Source organism: Rhineura floridana, chromosome 7 (assembly GCF_030035675.1).
Source record: "Rhineura floridana isolate rRhiFlo1 chromosome 7, rRhiFlo1.hap2, whole genome shotgun sequence".
In the NCBI taxonomy this organism is placed as follows: Eukaryota; Metazoa; Chordata; class Lepidosauria; order Squamata; family Rhineuridae; genus Rhineura; species Rhineura floridana.
The window spans coordinates 155,115,188-155,131,793 of NC_084486.1; the positions used below are offsets into that span (position 1 = coordinate 155,115,188).

The following is a 16,606-nucleotide window of genomic DNA, read 5'->3' on the forward strand; positions in this document are numbered from 1 at the left end:
CTAGAGCCTTAGGCAGGCCAAGCCCGGGGGGAGGGGGCCGTCTCTTCAGGGAAAGGCTCACCCCCTCGCCATCCCACGGCCACGCAGCCGGGCAGGCGCTCCTGGGGGGCTCTCCTCTGGCTGAGGGGCCAGGCCGGGGAAGGGAGGGGGCCGTTCCCCGCGTCGCCCCGCCCCCAGGGCTCTCTCCACAGAACTTTTCTGGGCGGGGCTCCCTCTCTCTCACCTGTCCCGCCCCGCCCCGCAGGTAGCGGGCCGCGGAGCCGCCTCCGGATTGGCGGGCTGCGAGGGGGCGTGCCCGCCCTGCCCCCCGCCTCAGCCGGGCAGGCCCGCGACGCCATCTTGGCTGGAAAGTTTGGAGTTTCCGAGGGAGGGACGGAGAGAGCGGAAGCCCCCACGGACGCCGCCGCGGGAAGCGAAGGGAGGGCGGCCGGGACCGCGGCGGGAGCCTCCGCGTGACTGAGCCGCTCGCGGGCCCAGCGCAGGAGCAGAGCCGGTGCCCGGGCGGAGGCGGTGCCGCTGCGCTCCTTCTGGGCCAGCCTGAGTGGGGGGAAGCGGAGCTCGGCGGCGGCGGAGCCCCTCCCCTCCCCTCCCCTCCCGCGGCCCCGCCATGCCTGTCAAGAAACAAGGTGAGCGAGCGAGCGAGGCCGGCCCCCGCGGCGCCCCCTGGTCCCCGCCTCCACTCGTGGAAAGTTTTTCGCGGCGCCCCCTCTGCAAAACTCCCGGGACTGAGCAGGGGGAGCCGCCGCCTCCGACGCTCCCATGTGTGCGGGGGGGGGTGGCCGCCTGCGGGGGGCCGGGAATGAGCGGCGACGGCACGCGTGCCTCTGGGCGCCTGCAGAGCGCACGTCTCCTTCACCCCAGGCCCGGCGCGGCTGCTTCTCGCCCCCCTCCGCTTCCTTCTGGACGCGGGCAAAGCCGGCTTCTGCATCCGGCCCTTCCCACACACACACACACGCGCACAGCGGGAGATGCTGGGAGGCGGAGACTCCGGAAGAGGCCCCCTCCGCCACCGTCCCGAGGGTGCTGCATGGAGCGCCCTGCCCAGGGCCTTAGGAAGGGGGGAGCAGAAAGGGAGAGCCATGCCCCCCCCCCGCAACCAGCCTGCCATAGCCACCGTGGTGCTCTTTTGCAGACACCCAGCGAGCCTTGCGCCTTCTGGAGGACTACCGCGCCAAGCTGAGCCAGGTGGAGGACAAGCAGCTGAGAAACTCTGTGGAACGGGTCATCGGCATCTTCCAGAGCAACCTCTTCCAGGCATTAATAGGTTGGTGTTTCACTGCCCTTTCTAGTTGGCATCCTCTTAAAGAAAGGCGTTTGTGCCACCCGAGCGCTGTAAGCAAGATGCAGACATTGTCTTTTGTGACTTTGCACCTCTGATTTGGGCTGTTAGTGATCAAATAGCAATGTGTGACTGTTACAGCATCTGACTAGGACTGCAGAGACCCGGGGTTATATTCAAGGTAGTGCTGAGTTGAATGTTCTGTCAGCACAACAGAACAGTCTCTCCCCCCCCCCCAATCCCTCAATCTGTTCTGGGTTTCCTCCCAACCCTCTGGAGCACATTTGGGATGGTGCAGGGCACACACAGGGAAGGGGTGGGGAATCCCATTGCGCCAGTTGAAGTCATTCTGCTGGTGCAAGACTCTTGCAACCTCTTGCTTCAGTTCCTGGCAGGGTCAGGCCATAAAAGCCCAGCAGCCCTCGGGTAGCGGGTCTCCTGCCTGTGGGGTTGCCACCGAAGGGTCAACACAAAGGGAATAGTCCACTGAGGAGATGCTTAAGGAGTCCCAAGCACGAGGGCACTGTCCCCCTATTTTTTCCCCAGCCTAGAGGTGGTTGGATAGTGGGGAGGGCATAAGGTGTGTGTGTGGCTAGTGCACAGTGTGAGCAGGGTGAAATGGAAGTGGACTGCCTTCAAGTCGATCCCATCTTATGGCGACTCTACCAACAGGGTTTTCATGGTAAGCGGTATTCAGAGGAGGTTTACCATTGCCTTCCTCTGAGACTGAGAGGCAGTGGCTGGCTCAAGGTCACCCAGTGAGCTTCATGGCTGTGTGGGGATTCGAACCCTGGTTTCCCAGGTCGTAGTCCAACACCTTAACCACCCCATCACCTTAACCACTGCACCACACTGGCTCTGAGCAGGGTATGATGGAAGAAAGTCATCAGATGCCTTTGCAGTGAGAGTCTGCAGCTGGTAGAAGGCTGGCCCTCCCTGGGTGTGAGACGAGGAGGGGGGGGATGTGCCCAGTGTGAGTGTGTTATTCGTGGGTCTGGTGTAGTTGTAGTAGTACTGCTCCCAATTTTCTCAGAAGCTTTCTGGGACAATTGGTTCTGGTGTCCAATGCAACGTCTGCCACAGCTTGTATTGTTTGCAAGGCACTTTGAGGGTAAAGTTGCTTGCCTCCATAGCAGTCTTGATGGCCCATCCACATCTACCGTAGTCCCCAATGAAGTGTCCAGTGCAACGTCTGATGATGATGCGGCCTGATGACATAGAGAAGGTGCTTGCGATGATGCGGCCAGCAATGTGTCCTCTCAACCCTTGCCTTTCTTGGCTTATTAAAGCTTGCTGAGGGGTGTTGACAGAGTGGATCCAGGGTGTAGTCAATGCATCGTTTTGGGAGGGAGTGGTTGTAGCCACCCTGAAAGAGGCGATGATCTGGCCACTCCTGAAAAAGCCCACCATGGACCCATTGGTCTGTGACAATTACCAACCGGTGACAAGTGCCCCCTTCTTAGGGAAGGTCGTTTTCAGAGAATAGCATTGGGTGGTTGTCTTTCGGCCCCCTGGCAGTTGTGCAGCAACCACCTTTCCTGTTGTGCCTAGAAGTTTTTTCCTGCAAAGACTACTACACAACAAGTATAGGTGAATGTTAAGAATCCCCCCTACTCCAAAAGGCAAATGTTTCTTCTAAGAAGCATTTTATAGAAGAGAAATGGCTGGAAAAGAGAAATGGTTAACTTACCAAGAATTATTAGAAAATGTGCTTGGAGAATATGTAATGAAAGAGAGAGAACAATTAATAAAGGAAGGATATAGTTCACAATGGTTTGCCTATTTACAATTGTTAGAAAGATACAAAATGGATAAAAAAATGTATGGGTTTGAAATAAATAAATCTGATTTTGAAGTAGATTTGTGTACAAATGATGAATGTATAATTGCAAAAATGTATAAATTTTTATTGAAAATGGATATGGAAGAAGAACAAGTAAAAGAGTGTATGGTCAAGTGGGCAAAAAAATTTGGTTATAATATACAAATGGATCAGTGGGAAAATATGTGGAAAAAAGGTTTGAAATTTACATTATGTTATAATCTTAAAGAAAATTTTTATAAAATGATGTATCGTTGGTATATGACACCAGAAAAAGTTGTCAAAAATGTATAGTAATGTTTCTAATGTATGTTGGAAATGTAAACAACAAGAAGGATCTTTTTACCATATGTGGTGGTCGTGTAAACAGGCAAAATTATTCTGGGCACAGATAGGTAGGATGATGCAAAAAATTTTGAAGATAAATATTCAGTCAAAACCAGAATTTTTTTTATTGGGCTTTATGGGTAAACAAAAAGAAAAGAAATATGGAAGAATAATATTATATATGATTACGGCAGCAAGATTATTATATGCACAAAAGTGGAAAATGGAATCAGTACCAACAATGGAAGAATGGCTATTGAAATTAATGGACTTAGTCGAGATGGACAAATTGACATGCCTTCTCAGAGAAAAAACGATAGATACATTTCTTAAGGAATGGAAGCCTCTTTTGGAGTTTTTGTTGAAAGAAAAAAATGAAATGATGATAATGGGATTTGATGATTAATCAAGATAGACTATGGAAAAAAATGAACTTTGTATGTTTTAGGGGTCAAGTTTGATATATATTATGTACCTATAGCTGATCTGTAACAAATCGGAAGTCAAGTTTTTTTTTCTTTTTATTTTTGTTGTATTGTTTTTGTTGTTTGATTTTGTTGTGTTTGTTTTATAAAAATTTGAATAATAAAAATTATTACAAAAAAAATAAAAGGCAAATGTGAAAATTTTGCAAAGAGGCTTAGGTATGTCTACTGCTTTGCAGGAGGTAAAGATCAGGGACTTGTTAAAAAAATGACTGTATGGTTAACTTGGAGTACAATGGTATACGTATCTACTCAGAACAGAAGAAAGTCTCTTTGAGTTTAGTGGGGCTCACGTCCAAATAAGTGGGTACAGGATGGCCTTGGTTTAGGGTTGGCACTGTGGGAAAAAGGGTTCTTTTGCCCTTTAAACAGCTACATGGCAGCAAAAATTCTACAGATCAACCCTTTTCTTGTATGGAAATGCAATTATGTGTTATTTTGTCTAATTTTTGTGTTACGCCATGCCCTGATGACAGCCATTTTGTGACTGGTGCCCTCAGCACTCTCTCAAAATTTGTAATGTGCCCTCTGGTCCAGAAAGGTTGGGAGACCTTGCCTGATGGAATCTAAGGGATTCCAGAATGCTCTTGAGGATTTTCCACTGGCTGGTGCTGGTGCTTCTGTTGCGGCCCTAGTCAAGCTATGGGTTCATGGCAAGGAGAGCTGGGCCAGGGACATCATCTCTCCTGAGTGTCCTCTCCAACCACCGTTGTGGCACCTGGAAAACTTCCTGCTTTGCTGGGGAGCTCTAGATTGTAAAGCTAGTCAGATAGTGTTAAGTTGCTTTGAGACCTTTTTCATACAAATGTAATAAATAATAATACAACTGCTGGAGTGCAGATGGTGTGAGACGCATTAGGAAGACAACGGAACACAAGTGAGAGCGCATCATTGTGACTATAGTGTGGCAGTGAAGACAGTGGCAGAAGCCTGCTTTGTCACCTGCGTTGTGTCCTTGTGTAGTCATCCAGTTGAGTTCGTTCAAGTGGCGTGGGATTGATTTCTTCCACTCTAGTGAATCCTGTGCTGGAATGCTCTGCAGTTCCATCCCCTGAAATGTTAGACAGGTGCCATCTCTCTGGTCTTTTCAGCGCCTGCTGAAGACCACCTTCTTTCAATAAGCCTTTTAAGTATAAATCTTTATCCCAGTCTGCATCTGTGTTGGAATTGTTTTGAAGATGTTTTTACTTTTTTGTTACTTGCTGCCCTAGGCTCCTTTGGGAGGATGGGCAGGTTATACATTTAATAAAAGTAATTAATAATGTTTCTTGCTTGCTCGAATGAGGATAGATAGGTGTGTGTGCGGGTAAACCCAGCCTACTGTACAGAGGTAAAATCTACCTATGTTGCTCTGCCCATGTTTGCATTTGGCCCCTAGAAAGTTGCCCCAAAGGTCTGGAAAAGGCTTTCCACTCACTCCTGCTGTACTTTCTAAAAGTTTATTGTTCCCTTAAAGTGTGTACAGGTAATTTAGTGTATATCTTGAAGGTGTACTTTGTTTATAGGCTTTGTAGGTCCTGCTGTTGGCAGTTAATGTGTCTTTGCTGTGTGTTGTGTGCTGTCTGCTCAAGAGATGCTGCTTTGTTCTGACTGCGATCTGATCATAGATTGAAGGTGGAAGATAAAGTAGGAAGCAACTTGTTATATCCATTCTGAACATTGATTGCTGAAACATCTTTTCTCCATCTCCAGATATTCAAGAATTTTATGAAGTGACTTTACTCGACAATCCCAAAAGTATTGATCACTCGAAGCAAATTGAATTTGTACAGCCCGTGAATACATGGGACTTTTCCAGCCTTCCAAGCACAACGGTGACTTCTGAAACACTGCCAAGCAGCCTTAGTCCAGCCACAGAGGTATGTGTGCAAGGCATGATTTCAGTGACCACCTTGGCTCCTGAGACCACAGGATGGTCACTCTTGGATCCAGGTGTTCTGTGCAGTGATGTGGTTGTCTTGACGACATAGAGAAGAGTGATACTTTCTAAGCTTGTATCCTTGAAATTCTTGTTTTGGGGGAGATTCTGTAATTATTTCTATTTGTGCCCTGGGCAGAAAACAAGATAGTTTGAAGTGAGGTGGGCTAGGTTAGTGGTTATTTCACCATAGCTCCGAAACGTGTGATGCCTATAGGTGTGCTCCCCCCCACTTCCAAGTTGCACATTTTTACCGTTTTGCTATACATGAGTCATTGAAGGGAAAAGAGTGAATGTGTCTCAGTGGCTAGAATTATGGACTTATATGTGGGACCCAGACTATGGAGCTTGCTGGATAGTGCTCATGGGGGCATGTTGCAGCCCTTCTAGCTTAACCTGCCTCCCAGAGCCTCTGAGCTTTTGAGATATTAAGAGATAACACATACTGGTTGCATGTTCCAGTGGATATGTCCACAAGACTATAGTGTTGCCCACTGCACCACTCAGGTGATAAGTGGATTTGGAATCTTATGTGTATTGCCAAAGGAGTACAGGAGCATTCATAAAATAAGCTATAAAACAAATGCATTTATATTGTATTTTATTTTTTGCAGTGAATGCTTACCGTGCCATCTGGTCTTCCTTCCTCAGTTTTGTTTTTGGATAGTAGCATTTGTATACTATTAAGCCTGTCTGTGTTTCACATTGGGAATATAACTGACTCTTAGACTGTATTTCAGGAACTGAAATACACCTTCAAGTTGACAGATTCAACTGACACTGTATATGATAAGATTGCAGATCAAACCCAGGATCTTGTCTATCCTTCTGTTTCCAACACTTCTGCTTTCATGGAGCCTGCAAGCAGGTCATGAAGGCAACAGCCTTCCCCTGCAGACTGCCTCTCAGCATGAAAAATCCATTTAGCTGTCATGGCTAATAGGTGACGATAGTTGTGACTTCTATGGATTTGGGAAGCCCTTCTTAAAATTTGTCTTAAGCTATTGGTCATCACTACATCTTCTGTGGTGACTTCCATATGTTATGCATGGTTTGAAGAATAGCTTCCTTTTATCTGTCCTGAAGCTACTGCCCAGAAATTTCCTTGCATGACCCAGAATTCTAGAGCAAGTGTGGCCCTCCAGATGTTGCTGACCTACAATTCCCATCAGCTCCAGCAAGCATGACCAATGGCCATAGCAACATAGTTATGGATTGGTATTGGCTGAGTGAAGAGAGCTGATAGACAGAAATAACTCCAGGGATCTCTCTAAGGTTAAATGGAAGGATGAGAGTCTGAGGGACAGAAACATTTGTGGCTTTGAGATATTGGGGCAAAATTTAAGAAGTTGGCTTGAAATTTCACTTGGCAGGGTGGTGCCCGGGTTGACCTAATGGAGCAGCCTCTATTGTTTTAAGCTGTATGTAGGTATATAATCTCCCAATCTCAAGGTGTGCAGACAAAGGGGCTGTCTGTACTCCAGATTTATGATGGGATTGTCCGCCTGTGAAAGGACTAGGAGTCTGTAAACAGAAAATTCTCAGAATGTTCACAAAGCAACATCCAGGTGCTGAGAGGAAGCTGCAGGGAGGAGTGTCGCTCAGTGGACGGAGCTCCTGCTTTGCATGCAGAAGGTGCCAGGACTGGGAGCATCTCCAGGCTGAAAGAGCTCAAGCAGCAGCTGGCCAGGGCCCATGGAAAGCCTACTGGGTTGACTGCTCTGGATGGGCAAGCAGCCTGGCCTGTTAGGGAGTGTCCTGTGTTGCATAACAGTTAAATGCTTTAAATGGTTTACCAACATACTGTAAATAAGTACAGTACAGTAAATCTTACTTTAAAGGCGGGATGTAATTTTATTAAAAATGAAAAATCAGTGATAAAGCGAAAGAGGGTATAGGGGAGGGTATAGGAAGGGTGCAGCAGGGCCCATGGACACCAGGACTTTCTGGACCTAGGAGCACATTTTGAATTTTCAAAAATGGTTACGGTTCTCACTAAAAAGTTGTTGCCATGGGAGGCATGCCCAGCCACAAATTGTTGAGAGTGCCCCCACTCGCTCACAGCGGGTATGTGTGTTTCTTGGACTCTGGGAGGGAGGCAGGCTGACCTCATGGGAAGAGGGAAACAAAACAAAGCGAAACATGGGCATGGCTGGAGGAAAGGAGGAAGGCTGCGCCAAATCCCCTCGCCCACAGGAGTGAGTGGCTTGGTCACATGGCCTCTCTTTGGAGCCCTTGGTGTTAAGACTGGATGACTGCCAGATGTGTCTTTGGGCCATGCGATACCTGGCTTCTTCCCAGTGACAGCCAAAGCTGTGAAGAGTGACAAGAAGGAAGCATTGAGTCCTGTTCCGTTGCTAGCGCTGGCGGCCCCAGGCTGAGCCCATGTAGCAGCTCCTCCGCCTGCCAGCAGCACAGCCCTCCCCTCCTTGAAGCCAGAGCCCAAACCGGACTGTTAGTGGGCCTCCTTGGCCTCTCAGCCGCAGAGGAAGGCCATGGCAAACCACCTCTGAATACCGCTTTCCACAAAAGCACCCTTCATAGGGTCACCATAAGTCGGGATCGACTTGAAGACAGTCCGTTTCCATTTTGGTAGACACATGTGACAGGGCAATAGGTCATTTCCCTAGATTTATAGGGGAATTTATAGATTAATAGGGGATGTTTACTGAAACAACAAAACATTTAATACTGCAGTGGGGATACCTCAGCAAGTATACCTACCTACCTACCGACCTACCTACCATCTTTGATTTGAGAGGAGTAGCTAGATAATTCTAACCATACTATACTACCACACACAATGTATCATTTATTGTTATTTACTTATTAAACATGTATCTTGCCCTTCCTCCCAAAGAGAGCCCAAGGTGGGAAACAGACAACTCCACTAAAAACATCTGAAACACAAAAACATCATGACAGGAAGAGAGAACAGATGTGGAGGCTACAATTTGTAGGAAAAGGATCTCCAGAAGGAAGGAGAGCAAAAATTCCCTTTCCTAGCCTCAGTGGGCAGTGAAACTGGGCCAGGCAGGAACAGCAAGGAAAGCCGGCCAGAGCAGCCCTGAAAAGGACTTTTGAGCTCACTGGGGCTAGGGTCTATGTTTCACCCATTATTATTATTTATTAGGTTTATTAGTCACTTGATACCTGAAGATCCCCAAGTGACATACACAATGTTAAAACAAACAAAACACTCTATAAACTAAGGGTCCGGGTAGATTCATATCGAGAAAGGTCTTCCAGAAGATATTAGGGTTCTAGCCATAAAGAGCTGTATAGGTCCAAACCAGCACTTTGAATTGGGCTCGGAAGTGTACAGGCAGCCAGTGCAAGTGGAACAGGATAGGTGTTACATGCTCTATTCTCCTTGAACCTGTCAACAATCAGGCAGCTGCATTCTGCACTCATTGAACCTCCCAAACTGTTTTCAAAGGCAGCCCCATGTAAAGTGCACTGCAATAATCAAACCTTGAGGTTACCAGAGCATAGATTACTGTAGCCAGGTTATCCGTGTCCAGATAGGGTTGCAGATGGGCCACCAGCCTAAGCTGATGGAAGGCACTCCGTGCCACCGAGGCTACCTATGTCCCAAGTGACAGCAGTGGATTCAGGAGAACCCCCAAACTACGAACCCTCTCCTTCAGAGGGAGTGTGACCCCATCTAGAGCAGGCCGCACACCATTCAGCCAGTCAGAAGAACCACCCACCAACAGCATCTCAGTCTTGTCTGGATTAAGCTTCAGTTTATTAGCCCTCATCCAGACTATTGTTGCAACCAAGCCCTGATTTAGCACATCCACTGCCTCACCTGTGGAAGATGAAAAGGAGAAATAAACGCCATATGACCCATTCAGTGGTTTCATATAGGTATTAATCAACAACATACTGGAGATCCCACGGAGCCGAGGAATGCTCCCCAAGAACAACCTTCTGGAGCCAGCCTTGTAAGTAAGAACGGAACCACGGCAGCGTGGTGTCCCCAGTACCCAACTCGGACAGTTGCTGAAAGATCAAGGAGAATCAACAGAGTCACACTCCCCCTATTTCTCTCCTAACACAGGTCATCTTACAGGGTGACCAAGGAGGTTTCTGTACCAAACCTAGCCTGAATCCTGATTGAAATGGATCTAGAAAATCCAAGCAGGGATCGACAGCAGCAAGAACTGACGGAGAACCCTGGAAAGAGCTTGTGAGCAGCTGCAGCCCTTGGACCTGGAGGCAGTGTGGCATGAGTCCTGTGGGGAACTCTTGGCAGGACCTGGCCTGAGGAGGTCTGGGATCCAGGGGAGGGGCCTAGTGGTCTGGGAATGATGATGTTGAGGAGGGGCCAAGCAATCTGCCTGCTGATATGGATGAAGGGGCTGAATAGTCAGTCAATCCCATTGCACCACCTCCAGCAGCTGATCCACTGCCAGGCCAGCTTCCAGCTGCTTGATCTGCCCTTGGCCCAGGACGGAAGTTGGAGGAGAACCTGGCTGAGTTCCCATGTCTCTCACCATGAGCACAGGTGCAGCTACCTTCAGGAGTGCCTGTTCGCTTGCTCAGCCTCGACCTGAGGGAAAAGTCCTATGCAAGTAGTTGTGCCCCCCATTCTTTATGGAGGGGACTCGGGGCATATCAAGTGTTGCGACAACGTCTTCGCTTGTGTAGCCATTTGTTGGTTTGTTGTTATGTGCCTTCAAGTCGATTTTGACTTAGGACAACCCTATGAATCAGTGACCTTCAATAGCACCTGTCGTGAACCGCCCTGTTCAGATCTTGTAAGTTCAGGTCTGTGGCTTCCTTGATGGAATCAATCCATCTCTTGCTTGGCCTTCCTCTTTTTCTACTCCCTTTTGTTTTTCCCAGCATTATCGTCTTTTCTATTATGTCTTCTCATTGTCCAAAGTATGATAACTTCAGTTTCATTATTTTAGCTGATCACTGTTAGCTGGAGTGCGGCAGCTGGAGCTCCCTGTGCTACAGCAGACTAGGGCCCCAATGTCCGGCGGTTTTCGCTTTTTACCAGGGGCCTGGAACGGAACCTGTCATATGAGTGGGGCCCTACTGTACATGAAGCCTCCTAAAGCTATTTTCTGAAGAAGAGGAAGAAGATTGATGAGCCTTGGCAAATCAGTTTGCAGTACTCTGCTAGCCTAGCTGCCAACATGTGGGTTAAAAAAAGTTCTTCTAAGTTTTAATTTTTCTCATAGTTTAATTCTTTTTAATAATATACTTCTGTATGCTTTAATTGGTGTTGTTTTTAGTTGTAAGCCGCTCTGAGTCCTATTGGAAAAAGGGCGGGGTAGAAATAAAGTTTATTATTATTAAGTTTATTATAAGTGGGTGGGTCTGGGTGGTTATTTTGTGTAAGCTGCCTTGTGATAACTTTGACAGAAAGGTGGTGGAACCACAGTGAGGGAAACACAAAGGCTGGATCCATTGCATCCATTCTGAGCAATTCTTTGGGCAGGGCAGCGGGAGTTACTGAAATAAATAAATGAAGGGGCTTGTAGAATAACAGTTTGCAAGTGGCGTGTGCTCCGTGGAAGGTGAAACAGAGGCAATACTCCCGACTGAGGCCTTTAATTGTGCTGCCTTTTCACCTTTTCGTCAGGCAGAACGAACGTGTTACTGACAATTTGTAATCTTTTGAATAATATCAATAACATCATCACTTTGAAGGAAGAATTTAAACAAGCATCCCCTGATGAAGGCTATATGTGATTAGCCGAAACGTGTTCGGCTTTTTATACATTTTTTATTTTAAAAAACGGAATAAAATTGTGACTTTTTATCATATTGTTTTGTCATTCTGGGCACCTCCCTCCAACTATTTGTTACATTGAATGACATCCACTTTTTTCCACCTCTGAGGTCATGAAACAACCAAAGCTGCTGAGAAGTGCATCAGTTCTTAGAACGTGATGTCTGAAAAGCGCTTTAAGAAGTGGCATAGTGCAGACTTGGTATTTGGCCCATGCGAGGCAACTGGCAAGTATCCTGGTGTTCTGGAGCGGGATAGCAGAGCCTTTGTGCAACGCTCAACTTCAGACTCAGGGTGCTTCTCATTTCCCTCAGATTTCTCTGTCTTCTTCATCAACTGAAATAAGTTAACATAAATTCAAGGAACAAACTAACACATGAAAGTGTTGAGAAGTGTCTTAATCCCTGAAGCAGGATATAAATAAATCTTGGTTCACAATAGGCAATATCCTCTATAGTTACTGTGACATTTGCAGCCTGCTCTTGTGCATGTTTACACTGAAGAGAACTGTTGTGCTCAGGTCTGCGTGTGGGCTTCCTATAATGGGCATGTGGTTGGCCACCATGGGAACAGGATGCTGGAGCAGATGCTCCCTTTTCTGGCCTGATCCAGCTGCTGCTCGGCTCTTTGCAAATACTACTGAGTTCCACAGGGTTCACTCCCAGTTAAGTGTGCAAAGGACTACAGTGTTTAATGAAATTACACTAATATAAAACCTTTATTTCCGTGTTTTGATTATGTTATATGACCCTTTCCCTCTGGAAATAAAAAGGTTTTTTTTGGTTCTGCATGATGCTGAGGTTTGCATAATGGTTTTAAAACCAGCTGATAAAACTCCCATTTGCTATAGTGTTGATGGTGTGTAGCTGAGTGGTAGAACATCTGCCTTGCATGCGGAAGGTCCCATATTCAGTCCCTGGCATCTCCAGGCAGAGCTGGGAGGGACCCCTGTCTGGACCCTGGAGAGCCACTGCCAGTCAGTGTAGACAGTACTAAGCTAGATGGACCACTGGGCGGACTCAGAGTAAGGGACTCTCCTGTGTTCAACTTTCATTGTATTTCTTTTCCTATTTTCACAACTGGAAAAAGTGAAGATATACTTCAGTACATTTTCAAGTACAGTAGCTTTTAGCTCCATTGTGTTGGTTGAACGCTGCTAAAGCTTTTATACTTTAATATACATTGGATAACGGAACGTTTAACATACGTTGGATAATGGAACGGAGCAAGGAATTTCAGAAGAAAATCACCCTGTGCTTTATAGATTACAGCAAAGCCTTTGACTGTGTAGATCATGAAAAACTATGGAATGCTTTAAAAGAAATGGGGGTGCCACAGCATCTGATTGTCGTGATGTGCAACCTGTACTCTGGACAAGAGGCTACTGTAAGGACAGAATATGGAGAAACCGACTGGTTCCCCATCGGAAAGGGTGTGAGACGGGTGTATTTCGTCACCCTATTTGTTTAATCTGTACGCAGAACACATCATACGGAAAGCGGGATTGGACCAAGATGAAGGAGGTGTGAATGTTGGAGGGAGAAATATCATTAATTTAAGAGATGAAGATGATACCATACTATTAATGGAAACCAGTAATGATTTGAAACGAATGCTGATGAAAATTAAAGAGGAAAGCGCAAAAGCAGGACTACAGCTGAACGTCAAAAAGACTAAAGTAATGACGAGAGAAGATTTATGTAACTTTGCAGTTGACTATGAGGACACTGAACTTGTCAAGGATTATCAATACCTTGGCACAGTCATTAACCAAAACGGAGACAACAGTCAAAAAATCAGAAGAAAGCTAGAACTGGGGAGGGCAGCTGTGAGAGAACTAGAAAAGGTCCTCAAATGCAAAGATGTGTCACTGAATACCAAAGTCAGGATCATTCAGACCATGGTATTCCTGATCTCTATGTATGGATGTACCAAGAAATTTCTGACTTGTGTTGGAGATAACTTTCTTCTACAGAAAATGGAGGAAGCAACCAGAGGATCAGCTATCCTGGACTTGATTCCAACTAACAGAGATGATTTGGTGGATGAAGTGGCGGTTACAAGAAATCTGGGCTAAAGTGACTACACCATACTTGAATTCTTGAATTTAACAGAAGCAAAAGCTGAGAGTAGCCATATGTGCACCCTGGATTTCAGGAAAGCTGATTTCAATAAACTCAGAACAATTGTAAGTACGGTTCCATGGCAAGCGACCCTAATGAGTCCAAGATGGGTGGGAGTTTCTAAAAAAGGAAATTCTAACAGCGCAATGGCAAGCAATTCCAACAAGGAAAAAAGGGAGGAGACAGCAGAAGAAGCCAGTGTGGCTTCACATACAGCTTAGAGATGACCTGAAAACAAAAAAGGACACATACAGGAAGTGGAAAGAAGGCCAGGCCACAAAGGAAGAGTACAGGCAGGTATCACGGAATTGCGAGGATGATGTCAGGAAGGCTAAAGCTGAGAATGAGCTGAGGTTAGCGAGAGATGCCAAAAGCAACAAAAAGGTTTTCTTCAGGTACAGCCACAGTAAAAGACAGAGAAAAGGTGGTATAGCTACTCGGTGAGGATGGCAAAACAGATGACTAAAAAAAAGTAGAAGTGCTCAATTCTTACTTTGGCTCAGTCTTGTCCCAAGACAGTCCTCCCAGGAAACATAAAGTAGAAGGGGTAGGATTGGCGCTTGAGATTGATAGACAAACGGTCAAGGAATACCTAATCACTTTGAATGAGTTCAAATCGGCAGGGCCTGGTAAACTGCATCCTAGAATATTGAAGGAACTGGCTGAAGAACTCTCAGAACCGCTGTCTATTATCTTTGTGAAATTGTGGAGGACTGGTGAAGTGCGGGATGACTGGAGGAGAGCTAATGTCCCTGTCTTCAAAAAGGGCAAAAAGGAGGAACCGGGGAACTACAGACAAGTCAGCCTAACATCAATTCCTGGAAAAACTCTGGAGCAGATTATAAAGCAGTCACTCTGTAAGCACCTTAAAAACAATGAAGTGATTACTAGGAGCCAACATGGGTTTATGAAGAACAAATCCTGCCAAACTAATCTTATCTCTTTTTTGATCAGTAATCTCCCTTGTAGACTGTGGGAATGCTGTGGACATAATATATCTCGACTTCAGCAAAGCTTTTGACAAAGTGCCCCATGATATTCTGATTAGCAAGCTAGCTAAATGTGGGCTGGATGGAACAACTGTCAGGTGGATCCACCGTTGGCTCCAGAATCGTACTCAAAGAGTGCTTATCAATGGTTCCCTCTCAGACTGGGTGGAAGTAACGAGTGGGGTACCACAGGGCTTGGTCGTGGGCCCGGTGCTCTTCAACATTTTTATTAACAACTTGGATGAGGAGGTACAAAGCATGCTTATCAAATTTGCAGATGATACAAAATTGGGGGGCACAGCTAATACCATGGAAGACAGAAACAAAATTCAAAGGGACCTTGATAGGTTGGAGCATTGGGCTGAAAACAATAAGGCCATCCAGTCCAACCCCCTGCTCAATGCAGGAATCCAATCAAAGCATTCCCGACAGATGGCTGTCCAGCTGCCTCTTGAAGGCCTCCAGTGTTGGAGAGCCTACTACCTCTCTAGGTAATTGGTTCCATTGTCGTATGGCTCTAACAGTGCACGTGACCTGTCCAAAAGCTTAAGGCATGATTGTTTAAGATGATGTTTAAGATGCCACAAGACTCATGGTTGTTTTTGCTACAACAGACCAACACCCTTGGCCTTCTGGATGCAATTCTATCAAGTTATCTTGCCATGCTGTTAAGGTGAATACTCTGCTAATTCAAGAAATACATATGCATATATCTCCAAAATGTCCTGTATGTTGTTTGGCTGATTCAGGTCCTGGCCCTTCTCTCTCCCTCGCCCTTCCAGGCAGCCAGTAATAACAGACAGCTTCAGCAAATATGCAGTGGCTGAATTTGTTGAACTTGGTCACGTTTACTTGGGTTTTGCAAATTCCTTATTTTATGAAATCCCCTCGCAGGAAGAAGGTTGGATTGATGGATACAGATACACTCTCTCCTTGGTGCATGCGTGTGCACCATGCAGTGTTACGGATTGGTTGCTGCAGTGTTTTGGCCCTCCCCTCAGCATCTGGCATCAACGGAGCACGTAGTGGCTGTGGCCAGATGTGCTGCTTTTGTCCTTATGGAGGAGATAGCTGAGCTTACTCTGAGCTACTCTTACTGGAGCTGTCTTCTCTCTCTCTCTCTCTCTTTCTTTCTTTCTCTCTCTCTCTCCTCCCCCCCCCCAGCCTTGGAGATTTTTGGCCAAGAGGTTTCCAGAAAGGAGCCTGTGCAGAGTTCTCTTCATGCTGATGCAGTTGCTCTAAGCAAAGAGGGAGTCAGCACTTGGAAATGGACACAAGGATCTATTTGTCTGTTTCCTACAGGCTGTGTGGACTTCTAAATTGAGAAATAGTTCACTCTTGTTTTTCTGTCAGAGCTTTCTGTTGAGAGGAGCATGGATGTAAATGCCCAAGGCAGGCAGGAAGCAATGTTTCCAAAAGCATTATTCTCGAATCTCGACTGCTGATTGATGGAGGTGTCCTGGGTCTGAAAAGATGTCTCCTAGCATAAAAAGCATGGACTGCTTTTCTCCACTGCTGCGCCACTGTAAAGTAGCGTGCAGCAACAACGCTGTCTCCTTAATGTTTGGATGAAAGGTGGGTCTGAAGGGGTTTGTGGCAAACTTTGTGCACTTCTGAACAAATTAAGCAGGTATCTCCTTCTTAATGGGATCTGTAACAATAGAATATGAAGTGGGATTGAATTAAGTCATATAGTTTTGGTGACGTGCTGGTTTAGGTAGGCAGGCACGCAAAGGTCACTACTTGGTTAATGCGCCTGTTGACAGAATGACAATGCACACATAAACACACACACGCAGGACCCTGCAGAAGAACAATTAAAAGGCTGTGTAGAAAAACCTTCTGGACAGGCTGAAGCACTGCCCTGCCAAAAACCAGCATGCTTTTGTCTTTCTTTTTGTTGTTACATAA

The 16,606-nt window shown here is 46.3% G+C and overlaps 1 protein-coding gene across 13 annotated transcripts in view; it reads left to right on the forward strand.

The window, feature by feature from the left end:
• The first annotated feature begins 241 nt into the window (after window positions 1-241).
• The window catches only part of DLG1 (discs large MAGUK scaffold protein 1), a 182,781-nt gene continuing 166,416 nt past the window's right edge, over window positions 242-16,606 (forward strand). For 3 of the 13 annotated variants that reach the window (XM_061637656.1, XM_061637658.1, XM_061637662.1), the window contains exons 1-3: window positions 243-626; window positions 1,133-1,264; window positions 5,606-5,772. In XM_061637656.1, the coding sequence (XP_061493640.1) occupies window positions 608-626; window positions 1,133-1,264; window positions 5,606-5,772 (318 nt within the window). In that variant the 5' untranslated portion in view covers window positions 243-607. Of the gene's footprint in view, window positions 627-1,132; window positions 1,265-5,605; window positions 5,773-16,606 lie in introns of all 13 variants that reach the window. The other 10 variants (XM_061637657.1, XM_061637663.1, XM_061637669.1 and 7 more) reach the window with 4 other exon arrangements.